This window comes from Bos indicus x Bos taurus, chromosome 5, assembly GCF_003369695.1.
Source record: "Bos indicus x Bos taurus breed Angus x Brahman F1 hybrid chromosome 5, Bos_hybrid_MaternalHap_v2.0, whole genome shotgun sequence".
NCBI classification, from domain to species: domain Eukaryota; kingdom Metazoa; phylum Chordata; class Mammalia; order Artiodactyla; family Bovidae; genus Bos; species Bos indicus x Bos taurus.
Window position 1 is genome coordinate 107,676,202 of NC_040080.1, and position 21,979 is coordinate 107,698,180.

The following is a 21,979-nucleotide window of genomic DNA, read 5'->3' on the forward strand; positions in this document are numbered from 1 at the left end:
CCTGGAATTTCTCTTAACTAGAACAGAACACCATGGAGGATTTTAGATAGAAGCACAACATGATCTCACATATTTTTAAAAAAAAAAAAAAAAACAAAAAACTGAGATCTTGACCGGAAAACTGACTGCATCAGGCATAGAAAAAAGGGGGACCACTTAGAAGGTTGTTAATACTCCATGGCAAAGACTAGGGTAAAAGCAGTGGAGCCAGTGAGATGTGGTTAGATGTGGAGTATCTTGTAGATATATGACTGATAAGATTGGATATAGGTATAACATAAAAACAGGAGTCAAAGATGACTCCATAGCTTTGGCTTGTGGCACCTAGGTGAATGCAGGTATCATTTATACACATGAAAAAGATTTCTTGAGAGCAAGTGTTGGTAGGAAGGTACATGTGTCATGGAGCAACCAATTCCTATTTTTGAGATGCTACAGCAGGAGAGTGTGGAGGACTAATTCAGAAAGCCTGACCAGAAAGGAAGTCACAGATCAAGCCTTGGCAAAAACACCAGCTATCTGGTAGCTTCCCTGAGAAGAAGTTAAAAGAAAACTTGCAAGAATGCCAAGAGGAAAGCAAAAACAGAAAAAAGGGGAAAAAAACAAAATCAAACAAAAACAAAACAAGCCTTCTATTTAAAGCATGGTTTCAGTAAAAGAGAAGAAAAATATATTAAATTACTGTTTAAAATAAGTAGCTTGACTTTCACAAATATTTTAAATATTTTATTAGTAAAAATATATATGTTGCTTTCTATACATCTTTGACATTTATGAGTAAAAAAAAGTTAAGATTTTAGCATATTAATACAAATAGCCAATTTCCAAAATATTACATAATGAAAGATGTTTAGCTTTATTCAGATATCCTGTTATATAACAAATTTTTACTTCCTTTCTACCTCTGTTCACTTGCATAGTTTCCCTTCAAGCTTAAAGAGGTCATCCACACGTACTACAATAACATTTCAATACGAGATAATTAATTTGATAGAATACAACCACATCTTAAGCTCTATCTGGGGAAATTGCTTTGGCTGTTACATTGCATTGCTACCCTAAACTCAGTTAAGTTAAAACTCTTCTCCATCTATAATATAAATTTATGAGAATATTTCATTATTAAAATGTCTGAGGATGCTGTGGTGAAGTAGAAATTTTCTTTAAACACATTTATAACTAAATTGCAGATATATATATCCTAAAATTTTACTTTAGAATTATGAAATCATTTTTAAATATCAAAATCAGCTATCTTTAGACTTCAGAATAGTACACAGAATTTCTCTTTGACTCATAAATTAAATAGAAAAATATGTGTTTGTAGTTAAAACAATGAACTTTCAGCAATCCATTAAGTTTATTCATTGATTTCCTTAATCCAACTACTATTTACTGGGAGTCAGACATGCCTGAAGCAACTTAGCAGCAGTAGCAGAAGCAGAGTTAAGCACTGGGATGAGAATGGTGAATTAGGAACAACCTTTGCCTTCAAGCCTTTAAGCCACTTAAAATTGGCTTCCCTGGTGGCTCAGACGGTAAAGCCTCAAATGCCGGAGACCCGGGTTCAATTCCTGGTTCGGGAAGATCTCCTGGAGAAGGAAATGACAATCTACTCCAGCACTCTTGCCTGGAAAATCCCATGGAGGGAGGAGCCTGATAGGCCACAGTCCATGGGGTCACAAAGAGCTGGACACAACTGAGCGACTTCACTGTCTTTTGCCTTCATGAAGAGTCCAAAACTGTAGGTATCATGCGTACAACGTAATATTCTAAGTGAATTTCATTTAGAATTAGTTGAAGTACTTGGGAAAGTCTTCCAAAGGAAGTCCTGCTTGCTCTAAAAAATCTGAGAGCTGTGTGATTAACTAGTTGAAGGGAGACAAAAATACGTGAAGTAGAGACACAACAAAGGTAACATCTCTATGGCAAAAACACTGCATGAACCCAGGCTGAGGGAGCCAGAGAGAAGGAATAGAGGTGGGCTATTGAAAAGGTTGAAGGTAGAGCCCACCTTCAGATGGATTACATGAAGGAGTTGGTCCTTATCTGTTTTGTCAATATCACTTCTGAGGGTTGTGTGGGTAACAGTTGTAATGGGAACAGAAGGGATGCAGGCAGATTAATCCAGGCTTTTAAAAGACAGTGATTGGGCTGATAATGGAGAGGAAGATTAGTGGACTGACAGGAGAGATATTTAGGTCATACAGACAGGATTACAAGATGGATAGGAGAGGGAGAGGGTGTGAGATGGAGGTCACAAAGATGACCTCAAGGTTTCTGATCCTGAAACTGAGATAAAGTAGGTAAATAATGGAAAAAGACCAGGTTAAGGGAGGAAAATCACAAGCTCAGTTCTGAGAATTATACAGTACCATTGAGACATCTGAGCTGTCAAAGATGTGGTTTGTTAGTCAGGCTGAATCAAGAGAACTGAAGTAAGGTAAAACAGTATTTCAAGAAGACACGAGTAGTCAATTATGTCAATTTCTGAAAAACTCCCAGTGGGTTTAGTGACACAGAGATCAGACACTAGTAAGTTCAGTAAGGTGTATTTTTACAGAATAATAGGTCTTGAAGCCAGAAGGAGTGGGGGTAAGTCTGGGGAGAGGGTTGAGGAAACTGATGCCCTCAGTCAATATGTCTGGCTCTGAAGGAGAAGGGACGTGATCATGTCAATAGAAGAGAATGAGACATATTGAGTGTTTGGAAAAAGAACACAGAAAATCAAAACATAAATTGGAACTGGAAATAAAGATTAATGTGTAGATTTACTTTTTCATAGTTGAATTGAAAATGAAAAGAGAAAACCTCGAAATTCTAGAATTCTTAGTTAACTTTCCAATTATAACCAAGGCCAAAATAAACCAGCCTGGAATTCTTTAAACTGAGTCTTTTCCTTCTGGGTCCCCTAAGAGAACACTCGATTCCTGCTTTTGTTGTGACCCTTACCAGACCCTTACCATATGCACTCTTATTCCCACTTGTAATCTCTTCTAATCATAAACCACTGTAGGAGATTGATTTAGTCAACACTTAGCCAAAGGCTGGGGCTTCCCTGGTGGCTCAGACAGCAAAAGCATCTGCCTACAATGCGGGAGACCCGGGTTCAATCCCTGGGTTGGGAAGATCCCCGGGAGAAGGAAATGGCAACCCACTCCAGTATTCTTGCCTGGACAATCTCATGGATAGAGGAACCTGGCAGGCTCCAGTCCATGGGGTCACAAAGAGTTGGACACGACTGAGCAACTTCAGTTTTAGCCAAGGGCCAGATGTTGTGTGTGTGAAGTCTCTTCAGTCATGTCTGACTCTTTGTGACCCGATGGACTATGGCCCTCCAGGCTCCTCTGTCCATGGGCTTCTCCAGGCAAAAATACTGGAATGGGTTGCCATGCCCTCCTTCAGGGGATCTTCCCGACCCAGGAATCGAACCTGAAACTCTTACAACTCCTGCCTGGACAGGTAGGTTCTTTACTACTAGAACCACCTGGAAAGCTGCCAGATACATGGTAGGCAGTCATAAACGCATGAAAACTTTAAATATACTGGAAAAGAAAATACTGAAAACACACTTCCTACTCTCATTGGGAAGTCCTGTTGCCTCCACGAAAGAGCGTGTAGGCTTCAGTGGGTAAATCTGAGAACATCATGAGGCTCGAGTGATACCCAGAATGTCACTCCTGTCACTGTCAATACCTCGTCTAGACAAGGGGAAGAAAAGAGAAACCACAGTTTCAATTAGCCTTCCGTGGTCCAAAGATGGCACCACAAGTTCACAGAAAGTAGACAGGACACTTTAGATGGACAAAGCGGTCCACGTGACCTCCGTTTCAGGAGTCAGTCATCGGAAAGCCCCCAGATTTAGCTCCTGCAGCAACTTCAACCATCCGGCTGCGCTGTTTGTGCAAATGGGTGCTTCTTGTTTGTCATGAGAAATTGCTGGACTGCTCCATCCCAAACTGTTTAGCTATGATGTGGAAAGCTGCTACGCTGATTGGTCCCCAAGAGGCAGCCTTGGCTCACAGAGCTCAGAACCGACACTCGTGCTCAGCAGTTAAACCCCATGGGGATGGTTAGGAAAGCTGCTCTGTGAGAGTGGAGAGCAGGAGTGCCAACAACAGCTGCATTGCAGCTGGGTCGCAAAGCAGAACAAGCAATCCCCTGACACCATAAAAGGTGGTGGATGACGGGCAGGCGATCTCTGCACCTCCATTTGTCCCTGGCAGGCTGCCACGACTCTAAAATCCAAATGCTCTCACAAGAAGATAAAGCCAGATGTAAATAATTCCCTAATTTCATACCTATTTTTGGTCGAAATCTTCAGCAGTAAGGATAGAGAGGGTTATTTAATTTATTAAGATGTAACTCTCTTTGATGACTGAACCAGTGTACTGCATAAAAGCACTGGATTCAGTCACAGAAAGTGGTAGTCACTCAGTCGTGTCTGACTCTTTGTGACCCATGGACTGTAGCCCACCAGGCTCCTCTGTCTATGGAATTCTCCAGGAAAGAATACTGGAACGGGTAGCCTTCTCCTTCTCCAGAGCATCTGCCCAACCCAGGGATCAAACCCAGGTCTTCTGTATTGCAGGCAAATTCTCTACCATCTGAGCACACCAGGAACCTGAATTCTAGTCTGGTTCTGATACCAAGAAGATGAATCACCAAGGAAAGCCACTAATTTGAATAGGTTTTGCTTTTCTCAATTGTCAATCAAAGGACTGATTAAACTCTACTGGCTTAAAAAACGGAGTTCAATTCAGGGAAGTCATCATTGGTTAAAAATTCAGATTAAAGAAAGTTAAGCTCTTAATTCACATCATACTCCTTTGCTTCCATTGTTTTTCAATCCATGACAGAGAAAAGGAATGCCAGTTCCTTTTCTCCTAGATCCAGCCAGCTGACACTGAGACTGGGGATAGTAGCCAAGACCTAAAATCCACTGTATTTTAATTTACTAACAAACAAAATTAAATGGAATTGGAATGAATGACCCCCTTATTTTCTTCTGAAAGGACTTTAAGGTAAAGATGGCTATCAAAGGTAAAATGTCCTGAAAGTGAAAGCGGCTCAGTAGTGTCCAGCTCTTTAGGACCCCATGGACCATACAGTCCATGGAATTCTCCAGGCCAGAAAACTGGAGTGGGTAGCCTATCCCTTCTCCAGTGGATCTTCCTGACCCAGGAATCAAACCAGGGTCTTCTGCATTGCAGGAGGATTCTTTACCAACTGAGCTATAAGGGAAGCCAAAACGTCCTAGAAAGGTTCTTATACAAACCAGACCACATGCATATTGAAACGGTATACTGTGCTTCTCATTTTGTAAGTGATTCTCAGAAGTAATTCTGGTTTGCCTAAAACTACTCTATGTCCACTGTTATAGTGTAAAAATAATAGCCAACCCTTCCTGGTTTGGACAAATATTCTATAGTTACCCTAATTCTTGTTTCCCTCTCACAAGTATTCACCTAAATCAGACAAGTCGACAATGGCTTGCAATTGCAGTCACACTGCAATATCAGCTGCAACCAGGAGACCCGAGAGCAGCGTCGGTGAGGTCTTACGGTGACCTCAGCTTCCTATTTCCGCCACACTCCCAACAAAGAAGACATGAACAAAGATATCCTTTCACAGCACAAGGCCATCTGATCTTTGTCAAGCGTAATTAAGTTTCCATTCATCTCTGCTTCCCCAAGGCAGATTTTTCTGGGAGTCTGTTGTCCTAGCACATTGCAATTCTACTTTCTCTTTACAGGTTATATGAGAAGAAAAGAAACACTCTAAGAGCAGCTTACTACGTGCCAGGTGCTATTCCAGGCACTTTCTCTGTATCGTCATATTAAATCCTTGTATTACACCTGAGATATTATTATTATCATCTGTTTTACAAAATAAGAAACTGAGGGACAGTGAGATTAGTCTACTTTGTCCAAGGCACAAAAGCTTGATTCGTCAGAACCGGGGTTCAAACAGAGACAATCTGATTTCACAGTTAAGGTATTACATTATTGACCTGGTCCAGAAGTTTATTACGAGGAATCATTATGCTATTTAAAGATGAGCTTTACGGAGTAGGTCCACCCATACACTCATGTACCCACCCAACCCCATCCCTCAGCAGAGATTCAGAGAGTATCCACTGTATGCCAAGCATGGTGTCAGGCAATGGATTATGAGATGACTCCTGCTCTTATAGACTGAATAATACCATGGTGACTCTGGAAATGGGCGTTTATCAATTGCAGGATCATACTTAAAAAGGCTCTCATTGTACATAGTACCTAAGGAGAAAACAGAAACCAAGGAATCCGTTGTGTCTGAGCAAGTCCAATGAGGGGAGGGCTCAAAAAGGAGGTATCATACTTCAGCTGGTTCACAGACAGAGCAAAAGTTGGCCAAGCATCGAGACAATAGGCTACCTGCTCAGTCCAAGTGCTGGTGGCTTACAAGTTCTCTTTACAATATCCAAATTCAGGAAATTATTTTCAAAGTCAGTCTAATGGAGAAAACGTTCCTTGTTTTAACACCATTAAAAGGCCATGAAGCTAACAAAGGTTCATTTGACATCAACCATCTCAAAACCCATGTATTTGAAAAAATAAGGTTACTTAACAATATAAGTTACCAAATTTCTACTTTCTGCTAGTCTAATGTTTCTTGAGTTACGTTCTGTGAATAATAAATTTCTGTGACTTACAAAGAAAGAGCTATTGAAATTAAATATTAAACAATGTTTAATAAGAATTGTTTAGTAAGCAAAGCTCATTCACTTTAATTTCCAGAGTGTGAAGTGACCAGAGATAGTACATACACAATTACAGGAACCTCTAATCCAGGCAAAAAGGCAAAACACACACACAGTAAACGGTCAGAGACTGGCAGATTACCAGGAGAGTGAGTTTGTATGTATAAATGCGTATGACCAGCATATCTCCAAACTGGATCCTTCCCAAGTCTCAGCAGAGTGTGCGAGGAGAAGCATACACACGTGGGTGTTTCAGCATTATTACAGAATAAGATTTTCTCTCTCTGAGAAAATGTGTAAGATCAAGGAAAATGTGGGTCACTAAACAGGAAAAAAATCAAGTACAGAGGTGACACAGAGATGGAACATACTAAGTCTGAACTTCTCTGCCTCTAGATAGACTATTTAATAGTCTTCAGTTCAGGTCTAAATTATCACTGTCAACATCTCAGGCCCTCTTGTTCTTGACTGGAAAAACATGCCATGAAGGTTTCACAGAACTCATTAGACATCAACCTCCCAAACAGTCTTCATCAAATTAGGAGCTATGAATTGATGGGTACACTTTAAGTGGTACTTTTGATGACTTGCTGGAAGCCAACTGTGGATTAGCCTGAGAGTGAGAAAATCCTGAAGGCCAGTCTTTGGGTGGAGGGTGTGGTTCCCACTCTTTCATGGTCTTAATTTCCAAAGAAACCAATGAGGTTCTCACAGTAAAGAACCAAAAAAGATCCCCTCCTGGTGAGGGCAGGCGAAGAAGAATAATCTTTGTGAAATATGCTCTATGATGAATTCAACATATCCAACATCCCACAAAAAAATGACATGGCATGACAAAAGGAAAGAAAGAGTCCAAAAAGACGAAGTTAGCATCAGAACCATACTAAGATACTGAAACATGAAATACGTTATAACTGTCAGAAAAGAAACTTAAAATAACTATGATTAACATGTTAAAGATTCTAATGGAAAAAGTAGACAACATGCAGGAACACATGTATAATGTACGCAGAGAGAAATTCTAAGGAAGAATTAGAAGTAATGCTAAATATCATAACAGAAATCAAGAATAAATTTAATGAGATCATAAGAAGACTCAACATGACCACAGAAAGAATCAATGACTTTAAAGATAAGTCAATAGAAACTTCCCATACTGAAATGTAATGAGAAAAATGAATGAAAAGCACAGAACATCCAAGAACTATAGGAAAACCTCAAAACATGTAACAATCATACCAGTAACTGGAATATCAGATGGGAAAGAAAGACAAGAGGGCAGAAGAAATATTTAAAGTAATACTGATGCACAACTTTCCAAAATATAATAAAGGCCAAACCACAGATCCGGGAAACACAGAGAGCACTAAGCCAGATAAATCCCCAAATAATAAGCCGAGGCGTAGTATTTCCAAACTACAGAAAGCTGAAGACAAAGAGAGAATCTTAAAGTCGGAGAAAAGAAAATACCTATGGAGAAATAAAATTAAGAAATACATTAGATTTCCTGGACATCCCTGGTGGTCCAGTGGTTAGGAATCTGCCTGCAGGGGACACGGTTCTATCCCTGATCCCAGAGGATCCACATGCCTTGGGACAAGTAAGCGTGTACACCATGACTACTGAGGCCTCGCACGACGACTACTGAAATCCACACACTCCAGGGCCCCTGCTCTACAAGAGAGGCCGGCACAATGAGAAGCCCACACATTGCAACAAAGAGTACCCCTGCTTTAATTTTTTAATGTTTTTTTTTATTGTGGTAAAAGTCGCACAATATAAAACATACCGTTTTAACCATACTGAACTGTACAGTTCAGTGGCAGTAAGTACCTTCACATCGTTGCGCAACTCTCACCATCATCCATCTCGAATTTTGCACCTTCCTAAACTGAAACTCTGTCCTCATTAAACACTAAGTCCCCATTTTCCCTCCCCACTCCCAGGCTATTTAGGCATCCACCAGTATACTTTCTGACTCTCTGAATTTGACTATTCTAGGTACCTTGTATAAGTGGAATCAAACCTAATGGATACTGAAATGTATTTTTAAGGTTAACTTAATATACATCCTATGAAGAGATTTTACCTTTTCTTCTGTGCTATACAGTAGGCTCTCATTAGTTATCTATTTTATACATTGTAGTATATAAATGGAGGAGGGCATGGCAAGCTACTCCAGAGTTCTTGCCTAGAGAATTCCCATGGACAGAGGAGCCTGGCAGGCTACAGTCCATGGGGTCACAGAGTCAGACCTGACTGAGCAACTGAGCACAGCACAGCAAAGCACAGCAGCAGTGTAGATATGTCAAGCCCACTCTCCCAACTTATCCCACCTTCTCTCTCCTTGGTGTCATTGTTCTCTATGTCTAGTGTCTCTGTTTCTGCTTTGAAAATAGGTTCACCTGTACTATTTACTGTTTATGAGGCTTCAGAAATGAAATCTCTCACATTTTAGAATAGATGTGGCTTCATTTACATATATGCCTCTGTGTGTACATCTGTTTGTATAAATACACACACAAACATCCAGATGTTACAAGGGAAAAAAAGGCAACTTTCTTTTGGAAGTGTTGGTCCAATCACTGGAATGAAAGACATTTGTTTTGAAAGTGTATGCGGTCAGTACCACCTTTTAAAAGAGTAAAGCTAATCACTCAGTCATGTCCGACTCTGCAATCCCACGGACTGTAGTCTGTCCAGCTCCTCTGTCCATGGAATTCTCCAGGCAAGATACTGGAGTGGGTTGCAATTTCCTTCTCCAGGGGATCTTCCCTACCCAGGGCTCGAACCCAGGTCTCCTGCAATGCAGGCAGATTCTTTACCAACTGAGCAAAATGTAAACATGGGTTTAAATAAGCATGCTGTTTTAATAACTATAGATGCTCAAATTTTGTTCTATTAAAAATTATCAAACCAGGTAAATATAAAATATAAATTATAAACGAAGTTTAACTCACATTAAAATGTGCTAACGCTTTATTACATAACCGGAGAGTCAACATGATGCAGCAGAAAGAATGACAAGGTGGAAATTGTGATGTTAGGTTATGTTGTACCATGCTCAGTCACTCAGTGGTACCTAACTGTTTTGTAACCCCTATGAACTGTAAGCCCACCAGGCTCCTCTGTCCATGAGATTTCCCAGCAACAATAATGGTGTGGGTTGCTATTTCCTTTTCCAGGGAATATTCCTAACCTAGGGATCAAATCCATGTCTCCTACATTGGCAGGCAGATTCTTTACCACTGAGCCACCTGGGAAGCCCAGTATCATCTTATTTACCCCTAAATATGCTTTTCAAGGGAGAAGGCAATGGCACCCCACTCCAGTACTGTTGCCCGGAAAATCCCATGGATGGAGGAGCCTGGTGGGCTGCAGTCCATGGGGTCGCTAAGAGTCGGATACGACTGAGCGACTTCACTTTAACTTCTCACTTTCATGCATTGGAGAAGGAAATGGCAACCCACTCCAGTGTTCTTGCCTGGAGAATCCCAGGGACGGGGGAGCCTGGTGGGCTGCAGTCCACGGGGTCACACAGAGTTGGACACGACTGAAGCGACTTAGCAGCAGCAGCAGCATGCTTTTCAAACATAGCATCATGATACTTAGATATAAAGCTAGGTATGATTATTTCACGTGACTTTCAATGCCTGAGAATTTGAGTATTTTGATTTTACTATTTCTGAGAATATCTGGCAAAAGAAAATATCTCTTAACAATGACTTTCAATAACTGACATAAAAAAAGCAGAATAAAAATCTGAGATACTTCAGAGGTACTTGGATTCGTAGGTCACTTGGCGGCAACAAATAGAGTAATTATAAGATCGATTTTATAACTATACCTAAATTTAAAAAAAAGATTGATTCTACATATCAAAATGCATAAAAAGAACTATCAGATTCATTATGATTTAGACTAAAAATAATACAACGATAAGTGAATTACTGCCAGAATGCCAGTAAGTTTAGATGTGGCAACTTGATATAAAATGCTTAGCTGAACACGGCATTGAATCAAATTTTCTTCTACATTCCATTCAATATTTCAGTAGCACAATATATGTGATACATGCCTTCTCTTTTCACAGAATAAGTTTTGTAACTTCAATGGTATGTATCCATAATAATCATTCAGTGAGTCACAGGAAAATTTTTTGTTCCCTGCTCCCTCTAATCTAAACATGACTGTACGGTGATTATAATAAAACAATGGAACCTAAATGTTAGTCAGTGCCAAGTGGGAAGAGTTTTGCTTTAGAGAAGACGAAATGGAAAAATAATCTCAGCTCTAAACAGTAATCATCATTACAAAAGGCCCAGGAAGCACACAGGGCTGCACACCCAGATAAACTGCACTGACACCTCTCTAGCCTGGGGTAGGGAACTTTTCCATGGAACTTCAAGTACTTTCACAACCGGAGTTTTATGTAGCCCAATTAACTTTGGCTAGACATAGAAATCTGGCTCAGTACTTCCATGCAGTAGCCAAAATAAAGGTTTGCTGTATCAAGAATTACTGTCAGAGTCTCCCATATCCTTCCTTCTCTCTTACTAACCTAAATCTGGAAAATAACCTAACGGCCAAGTTCCTTTTACTACAATTTAGATCAATACTAATTTTACTGGCTCAAAAAAACTATAAAATATTTGGCTGAAATAAATTGAACAAGGACAAAAGGAGGACCAAAAACAAGTAAGGATGTACACACAACTGAAGTATATACATGGTTTTAGAAACAACTATAAAACCATATGAAACATGGTGATAATGGAAACTTATTCCTTCCTTTCTCAATGCTTGTCCAATTTTAAATTCATGGCATTAGTCCTAGGTAACAAAGTGCAAATAAGGAATAAATCACAATTTTAAAGAGAACTTGTGTTTAGTATTTTAACTGGACATGACATTGGTATGAAAGCTCTATATATTCTATAGTTGGGTCACCCAGGCCCAACTATATTTAAACATGGAGGCTACCAATGACCCTAAAGCAGAACTATTTTCTAGGGCACCCTGGAACATTGGTGACTGAGGAACATAGGACCTTAAAAGTGCCAATAGCCAAAAACAGAAGTCCTAAGTTCATGAGCTATAAAGCTTAATAATAAAAATGTGTTTACCCATTCAAACTAAACTAGTACTTAGAGGTAATGCCTAAAAATAAGCTATTTTCATACCTTATGGGGAGGCAGGAGCACTAGCTTACTTTTAGCATCTCTAATCAGGTATAAAAGAAAGGAAAGCATCACACAAAATTATTTTATATAGAATGGATATTAACGATGCTTAATTAAGAAGTACTTGAGGATGTCTCCAATTCTACTATTGAGTAGCTTATTTATTCTTGGGACATGTCCTAAACCTTAGAAGCTCAGTTTTCTCATTTATAAAAAGAAGGTAGTACTCATCAAAAAGCTTCATGAAATAACACATATCAATCACAGGCATTCAGGAGATGTACACCCTCTTGTGCCTACCTCCCCTTCCAGGGTCTTGAAAATTATACTGAATCCACTCCACAATCAGGCCACTCTCATTCATTTATTCAGTATATACCACTGGGAATTAGAGTGATGCCTTAGCATGGATAGTAAATCTCAATGCACATGTTGGCAAAAGGAGATTCAGACTAGGGAAACAAGAATATTTAAAAATGAGCTACCTGTACACCTTTAACTTACATAGCTTGTCGTTGTTATTTAGTCACTAACTCGTGTCCAAATATTTGGAACCCCTTAGACTGTAACCTGCCTCTTGAGAAATTTGTATGCAGGTCAGGAAGCAATAGTTAGAACTGGACATGGAGCAACAGACTGGTTCCAAATAGGAAAAGGAGTATGTCAAGGCTATATATTGTCACCCTGCTTATTTAACTTATATGCAGAGTACATCATGAGAAACGCTGGGCTGGAAGAAGCAGAAGCTGGAATCAAGATTGCCGGGAGAAATATCAATAACCTCAGATATGCAGATGACACCACCCTTATGGCAGAAAGTGAAGAGGAACTCAAAAGCCTCTTGATGAAGGGGAAAGAGGAGAGTGAAAAAGTTGGCTTAAAACTCAACATTCAGAAAACGAAGATCATGGCATCTGGTCCCATAAATTCATGGGAAATAGATGTGGAAACAGTGGAAACAGTGTCAGACTATTTTTGGGGGCTCCAAAATCACTGCAGATGGTGACTGCAGCCATGAAATTAAAAGACACTTACTCCTTGGAAGGAAAGTTATGACCAACCTAGATAGCATATTCAAAAGCAGAGACATTACTTTGCCAACAAAGGTTCGTCTAGTTAAGGCTGTGGTTTTTCCAGTGGTCATGTAAGGATGTGAGAGTTGGACTGTGAAGAAAGCTGAGCGCCGAAGAATTGATGCTTCTGAATTGTGGTGTTGGAGAAGACTCTTGAGAGTCCCTTGGACTGCAAGGAGATCCAACCAGTCCATTCTGAAGGAGATCAGCCCTGGGTGTTCTTTGGAAGGAATGATGCTAAAGCTGAAACTCCAGTACTTTGGCCACTTCATGCGAAGAGTTGACTCATTGGAAAAGACTCTGATGCTGGGAGGGATTAGGGGCAGGAGGAGAAGGGGACGACAGAGGATGAGACGGCTGGATGGCATCACTGACTCGATGGACATGAGTCTGAGTGAACTCCGGTAGTTGGTGATGGACAGGGAGGCCTGGTGTGCTGCGATTCATGGGGTCACAGGAGTCGGACATGACTGAGTGACTGAACTGAACTGAGACTGTAACCTGCAGGCTCCTCTGTCCACGAGATTTCCCAGGCAAGAATACTGGAGTGGGTTGCCATTTAATCCTCCAGGAGTTCTTCCTGACTCAGGGATCAAACCCATGTCTCTGTGTCTCCTGCACTGCCGGCGGACTCTACAGCTGAGCCAATGGGGAAGCCCAGCTTATATAGTACTATACAGCAATTACATCTAAACAAAACTGGGGGAAATGACACATGCCCCGCCCTTACATAACTTAACAAGAAATACAAAGGAGGGTGCAAGGACAGTGGCTAAGATTGTGAAATGCCTTATACTAAAGATATAAAAAGATAAGTAAAGACTTACTCTCCGCCCCACATTCAGGGTCAAAAGACATAGATTTATATCTGCCATTCAAGGGGAAAAGTGCCACTACAGAGATACTGAAAATCAGCACCATGGAAGTATAGAGAAAGGAAAAAAAAATAATCGCTTAAAAGACGCAGGCAAGACTTCACAGAGGGAAATAAAATTTGAACAGGCAGAGAGAGGAAAAGAACATTTTTGTCAGAGGAATAAAAAAGGATTTGATCTATGGAATTTGTCATAGCATTCTGGGAAATCCTAAATCTTTTTGAACTTTTCTAAATACTATCTATACTAAAAATTCTGAAAGAAAATTTTGTACAAAAATGTTCTGAAAGACATACCACTAGCTATAATAAAAGCACCAACATTTTTGTTTTTGTCCAAGTTGTTTCAGAAAAATGTAATTCTTTATATGAAATCTTAATATACGATACAAGTCTAATTTTGTTGCAAGTCTGTTGCAAAGTACGTATTGCATCTTTGGTCAGTTCTGATGGAACAGTAAAAACACCATTCCATTTCTTTTCCTCTCTCTTCAGAGTAATAGCCAATTCCATTTTATAATATTTTATATTTAAAGCATTCAGAAGTCAAAATGTGTGGCATTTTCTACCTTGCCAATTTCATGTTAAGTCAATGGCATTTCACCAGGCTAAGAAACCCAAAATCAGACAAAGGCAATCCACTGGGATCAGAAATTTGCCAAATCTCATAATTCAAAAAGAAACTATTAAGGATGGTTTTGGACTTTCTGGCACTGTGAGTTTAAGCCATTCCATAATAGGGTTTATATTTCATCTAATCAGCAAGTTGGAAGCTATAAAAGTTCTGTTGGGGGCGGGGATTAGAATTTGAATTGTAATACATGTCTTTTCTTCCCTTCCTTCCATATGTTTGAGCAAATTAAAACTGCAAAATTTTGTTTTTAAAAATATCTTGTTAAAAATAAAGCAGCTTGTAAAATCATAGTTTTAGTACAGGAAACTTAAAATATTCAGGCTTGAAAACAAGAAGGAAAAATAAAGGATACGTGGTTTCTATATACAAAGTTATGTCACAGTCTAGGGATATTCAGAATTAGGTACAGATAAGTTTTCAATGTTTTTCTTTTCCAAGTGATTTTATTGGAGGAAAGATAAATCAGGCATTTAAAAATTTTATTTTTGATGGTGGTATTCTTTGAACGTGGCCATTTATCAATCTAATTTAAAATGTTTATATTTTAATTCCATAAGAACATCTAAAGGCAGTAATTGCAACAAGAGGTATAAATGAATTCTCTTCTTATTTGGAGCTGTGTGAATTACCACCCTATCAGAAAAGGAAATGGAAAAGGTTTTCGTAAGGTAAAATACATTTTTTCTAACTGATTAGACTAGACATAGTATGATCTGGTAAATGGCGCAAAGAGCAACTCATACCCTGCAATTCTGAGTCATGTTCTTTCCCTTTCTCTGTTCCTTATTTTTTGGGGCCCCACATTAATTTCTTTCATAATTCTTTCACATATTTTATTTCATTTTTTTTATTTGTATATGAAAATATTTCCACATCTTTATTCTCCTACCCTTCAAATGAAAATTGTTTTGCCATCACTTTTTAATTTCTAAAAGCTCTTATTTTTTCATCTTTATTTTTTTATGTCATCCTGCACTCCACAAAATGCTATACTACCATCTCGAATGATTTTTTTTCTTCTGTTCCCTCATTTCCTTTTGCTAATCATTTGTTTCAGCTCCAATCTTTTACATTTGAGGGTTTCCTAATATGACAGACGATCTCTGATTGCCCATTGTTATTTTACAAGTTGAGTTAATAAAAGCTGAATGAATTCCTTAGGCATAAACGTGCTTTCTAGACTGGAGAGTCCCTTTTGTACGTGTGGTTAGGGAGCGGGTCATTTTCAGAGATCTCCAAATGTAGGTATATGGAAATCTTTTCCCCAGAGTGATTCAGTTTCTCCAGATAAAAATGCTACCATTTCTTGGGCGGTGAGGTTTGTGTATATGTGTTGCCGGTTGGGGGTATCAACTCTTGTGTAGTTGTATTCTGCATGTAATAGGGGAGGGGTATTGACAGTCTGAGTACTCCCCTGGAAAACATTTGACCAGTCCTCTTGTCATTCCCCTCTGCATTCCACCCTCGACTGGGCAAGCTGTTGCAGAGTTAGGGAGCTGTCTCATTCAACTGCTTCACCGCTAAGAACATACCTTCCCTTGACCTGCAGTGAGTGCTTGGTTACTAGGGCTGTGCACACGGGGAGAGACAACTGATTACCCTATTTTATTCTCCTTAATGCACTCTCTTCTACGTCAGCTACCACCAAGTCTTGAGTCTCTAGATTTCTTATTTTTATCCCATTCCAAACCTCCTTTAGACAGTGCTTTATTCAGTTTTGATGAATCAGTTGTAACACCTTTTTCTGCTACCTGAGTTTCAAAAATCAACTTAAATTTCACCTCCCCTCCCATTCTGATTGTTCCTACGAGGTTATTCCCTCTCAATATTTTATTCAGTAAAAATTTATTCTGATTTACTCACACAATCACCATTTCTGTGCTCACCGTTCTTTTTAAAACCCACTCTGTAAATCTTCTAGATTTAAATATGTCTTTTCAAAAGACACGTTTAGTATCATCTTCAGCTAGAGTTTTCAGTGAACTGACTTTAATTTCCTGGCCTAGGAATTCCTTGCTCATTCAAGTAAAGTAAATTCAAAACCCAAACCCCAGTGAGGGGAGGACAGTGGTGACAAATTCTCTGCAAAGATTTCAGATTCCATGCTGAGAAAGGCAAACTTTCATGCTGCCCTCTTTTATCAGTATGTGAACTTTTTCTACATTGTTCCTTCACAGAGGATATGAACTTTCCTACTTTATTCAGACACCTAATTCCTGGCCTTCTGTTGGTTCAAGACTTCATCTCATATTCCATCAAGAAGGAAAGACAGACAATAAGCTCCTTCCCATGGGTTGTTAAGACTAGTAAACCATCCCAAATCAACTTTAAGATCAGCCTACTGTTTACTGTTCTGGTGTTTAGTTACTGCTTTATTTCCATCCTGGGGAAATTCTCTTCCTACGCTTTGAGCTCAGCCATGCATTAAGAGCATATCTGTTGTATTTTATTAAGCATACTTAGATGTGTTGTAGTGAGACATTTTCTGGTTACTTGGTCTGCCTATATAATCTCTTTAATAGCATTTTAGTGGTATCTTAGAATGGAAAGGTAGTACTTGGTTTAGCTTATCATCTTCTATGGGAAATAACATTATTTTTAAACAATTATAAGATACCTTTCTATGAATTTACTTAGGAATTACTTTCCTGACCATTGTCTCTATGTTTTGCTAATATTAACTTATTTTTAGTAACACTGAAGAGAAATTAAGGGATATGATTAAAATAACATAGACAATAGATTTAGATTCAGACTGAAGGCTAGTTGTACCATATATTAGTTGGTGAGCTCAGAAAAGTTATTTAAATATTTTAAACAATCTCTTATTGTAGAAAACAAAAAAAGAATATTATTATTACTTGAAGCACATAAAATTACAATTTTTTGTAAGTCACAGTGGTTGACTATAAACAAGTCCTTATGCTTCCAATATCGCTTTCATAGAAATATGTCCAAGAGACTCATCATATAGTGGGTAGCCAAATTATGGGTGCATTTCTCTTACAGAATGACTTCCAGTTAACAGGAATTCTAGGTGCCACTGATGGACACACATGCAATGTCTTATATAATACTTGCTTTTTGGAAACAATCAGGTATTATAGACAATCTGGGGTTAACATTGGCTTACAGAATATAATCTTTATGCAAATATTGCTATTTTGACAAGTTCATTATATAATCACACACTTTGGGTTCCCCATTTATACATTTCAACTAAGTTACATCAAGGATACACATCATACTTTATCTATGGCAAACCCCATAGCCAAAGAAACTCATTTTTCTATATTTTTTGTCTATTGTTCTAATTTAGTATGACCATCAATACATCCTAACAGTGTAGATTAACTGGCCAGGAACAGGTACCTCAGACCCTATCTACCTCAATCTGCACAGGAGAACCAATTTCTAAAGGGTGAAAGAGACAGTTACTCACTGTTAGAGCAAGCAGTTTCCCATAGGTAAGATGAGCAGGGATGTGGTCAGTCTTGGATCTCAGTGATTCCATATACCAATGCTCTGCTTCCGGGAGCATGCTTAACCGCATGTACGCTTCACCTGACAAGAGAATCAAAGGAAAATCAATCTGACGTACAGTTTTCCAAGAACATTTGCAACAGCATCATATCACATGTTTATATTCCACATGTGTTTATATCACATGTTTATACATTTTCAGATTCTGTGAGAAGTACTCTCATCCATTATCTCATTTAATTCCCCTGAATCATCATCACGTCGATTTCACAGATGAGAAAACTTGTGTTTGGCAAAATTAAGTGAAATGCCTAAGTCAAAAATGTAGTATGCAATAAAGCTTTGATTTTTTTTTTAAATCTAGAAATGTCTCACTCTCAATCATATGTGCTTTGTTACCATTTCATTTTTTAAGGTTGGGTCTTTCTTATCTACAATCATTTGTTCTTTTTATTCATATTCATTCTTTCCTTTACAAACTCAAGTATTTATAGAATAACTACTAAATGGAGAGTATTATGCAGGACCTAATCAACCAAAGTTCAAGGTCCTACCCACTAAAGTTGAAAACTCTGTTGAGAAAGTAATGTTAAATGAAGAAGTTAAAGGGAATTCCTTGGTGATCGAGCGGTTAGGGCTTCATTCTTCCACTGTAGGGGACACAGGTTCAGGCCCTGCAGAAGCAATGGGGCATGGGTTTGGTCCCTGGTCTGGGAACTGAGAGTCCATAAGCGATGTGGCCATGGGGAAAAAAAAGCTAAAAATATTTGGTATGAAGCATTGGTGCTAGATCTTAGATTTTTCAGAAATTATTTGCATTTTATATTTTAATAAGTAAAGTAGAATTTACCAGTTTCATTTGGAAAATCCAGTGAATATGTGACAATTATTTAGCATGCCCATTACCAAGTGCAAAGCTAGTCTAAGGCCTTTCAGCCGTCAGCTATTATTTTCAACTTATATAAATTTTGCCCACCAAATAGCTTTTTATTAACAGCCAAGCACGAGAAAAAAATCAGAAATAAGCCAAAAGTGTATCAGTTACCTTCTTATCACCACCTGCCTCTCCTTTCTACACTTATAGTTTGAAAGAATATTCCACTTGATAGGAAGATTAGATTGTAAGATGATTTGTGTGTTTAAGTTAAATAGTATAGTTATATTAAACTATAGTTTAATATAGTAGTTTCAAATGTAGAAACTACTCAATTTCTGAGACCAAGCAACAAACTGGTGACCTGCATTATTTTTCAAGCAGATTTTTATAACAGCTTAACTAATCATAGGTGTGATGGCTCTTTCCATTTAGAGGAATAATCAGAGGATTTTCCTAAAGGTATCACCCACACTGGTTGTACATCTTTGCTTCAAAGAAAGAGCTAACTTCCTTTTATTTTAATCAAATTCTCTTTACATTACTACAGTGTTGTCAATACAAATATGTTTGATGAATTGAATTGATCTGCGTCTCCAGGCCTTTTGAGTGCCCTTTGCTCATCAGTTAGTAAAAAATATTGGTGACAAATTACATGTAACATAAACAAAAATGTATGTACCACTCGCACATCTATGTGTTTCTAGTTCTGAAAACAGCCCTTAAACTATAGTATCATAAAAATGATAGCTTGATTTTTTTTTCCTAAAGCTTAAAACATGTTTCCATTTAAGAAGAATTTGGTTAGACATAATTAAGTGCTCAGGCTGAGATGCAAGAAATACTGAAGCAAAGACCGAAGACTAGAATAAAATACACAAAATACTCATAGTTGTTAAGATTGGTAGGATTAGGTACAGATTTTTTTTTCATGTTTCTGTAATAATTATATTGTCTTATTATCATATCTCATAATAAGTAAAACACTGTCAGGCAATTTTCTTTTTAAAATGTTGAACTAATAAACATTTCCAAATAAAGCAAACAGTAATTTTTCTTAGGGAGAGTGAACCATTTCTTTATACTAAATATTAGATATGATTTATATAAAATATAAAATCAAATATTTAAAAATTTAAAGCAATTAATGATAAACAAAATTCAACTATCTCTGAAATGGATTATAAAGCCAGTAGAAATTTCAGAGTCAGACCTGAAAGATGGGTCTGCTTTATGAGGTTCTGTTTGGAATTAATCTGAAATTCTACTTACAGTCTTTAACTGCTTATAGATCACTTTTTAGAAGTTGACAATCATTGCATTTAATATGGCTTCTACTTTCAATTTATTTAAAAAAACGAATTTGTAGAACAGTAAGTTATCGGCACAGAGAAAACACAGGAGAATCCTAAGTCCATGGTTGCTTTTGAGATTCAAATTTTCATATTTAAGTGGTTGATGTTTGAAAATCATTTCAAAAAGCATACTCCTCCTTTGTTCCAAGTCAGAAATCTACCATTATTAAAACCCATTTTGAAATGAAATATTATTAATTTGCTAACTACTTAACTTGACCTATTTTGTTCAGTAAGAACTCATAAGCAACTTATTAAGTTATAAAGCTAGTGAGGTGGGAAAATATCAAAGGATCATAAATAAAAAATATTATGTAATAATGTATCTTGGCAAGTATATAAAAAATGTAAATAACTAGCTTCCTTAGGTTCTATACATTACAACTTAGAAACACTTCATGTAATCATTCGTTGTATCTCAGTAATAATGATGACAATAGCACTCACTGAATGCTTATTGTGAATCAGGGTAACAAACTACCAGAAGCAAACATCTGACTTACATGTACCCACTCCTCCCATCCTATATCTTTGGGTGCACAGAAGGTTTTCTCACTTAGCCCCACACGGGTCCTTAACACCTCACCCTCATTCAGCCAGTGCCAACTAACTTTTAGATTACGTTTGTGAGATGAAATGTATTTTCAGTCTCTATATTAGTTGCTCTGTACCTCATTTTTTTTAAATTAAGGAATGTCCTTAATTAACCTGGATTTTACAGATGAGAAAATTGAAAACCAGAGTAGCTAAATTAAACACACAAAACCATAAATGTAGAAAGCTGCAGTTCAAACACAGGACGACCTGATCTCAGTGCATTGCTAATCTGTTGGTAGTGAACAATCACTAAATTCCCAAGTCTCCAGATCAGGTGAAAATTATACTTTGTCTCACTCACGGGAAACTGTTTTCTAGCTTGTGATACACAGGCCATCAAGTTCATTTCACTTTGCCTTGAGCTTATCTATTGAATTAAAGGACTAAGAAAGAGCAATAATAATCCATGGCTGACCTTTAAAAACGTTTCTGCCTCAAACTGGATTCAATTCTTAACAGGGAAATATCTAGCATATAAGATGTACTTTAGTTCTTAAGGTTAACCTTAACACAAAAACAGCCCATAAAGTGGTAATAAAGACGCAAAACCAAAAATGCAAGAAAATAATCATGGATGAATTTAAATGTGTGTAAAAGGCAATTCAATAAAGGTTCAGGCAATAAACAATATAAGCCCAAGTACTTGCTGTATTCCTGGCATGGCCAAGGTAGGAGCTTCATATTTCTAATTCATATAAGGGGCTTTTTATGAATGAGGAAGAAGGCTCAGGAATAACAAGTGACCTACACAGCTAACAACCCTATCTTATAAGATTTGGGGACTTTCTTGACATGCCAGTGGTTAAGACTCTGTGCTGTCAATGCAGGGGGTGTGGGTCTGATCCCTGCTTGGGGAACCAAGATCCTACATACAATGTGCTGTGGCCCAAAGATTAAAAAAAAAAGTCTGAATGTCTTGAAAGCCCATGCTTTTTGCCACTGCATCAAGCAGTTACCAACCATATAAAGCTTATTACTTATTGAATATCCACTGAAGTATTAAACGTATTACCTTTATGCATTTATATTATTCTTACACTGTTAATTAGTATTGGTCTCATTTTACAAATGAGGTCACTATGGGTTACTGAGCTTAATCAACTTGTTCAGTGTTCAAAAACAAGCAAACGACTTGAAGATTTGGATTAGATTCTATTTTTA

General features: G+C 38.0%; 1 protein-coding gene across 4 annotated transcripts in view; it reads right to left on the minus strand.

The window, feature by feature from the left end:
• Positions 1-21,979, minus strand: part of TMTC2 (transmembrane and tetratricopeptide repeat containing 2) — a 414,619-nt gene that overhangs the window by 102,487 nt on the left and 290,153 nt on the right. For all 4 annotated transcript variants that reach the window (XM_027543229.1, XM_027543232.1, XM_027543231.1 and 1 more), the window contains one exon: positions 17,952-18,073. In XM_027543229.1, coding sequence (XP_027399030.1) covers positions 17,952-18,073 — 122 coding nt within the window. The remainder of the gene's footprint in view (positions 1-17,951; positions 18,074-21,979) is intronic.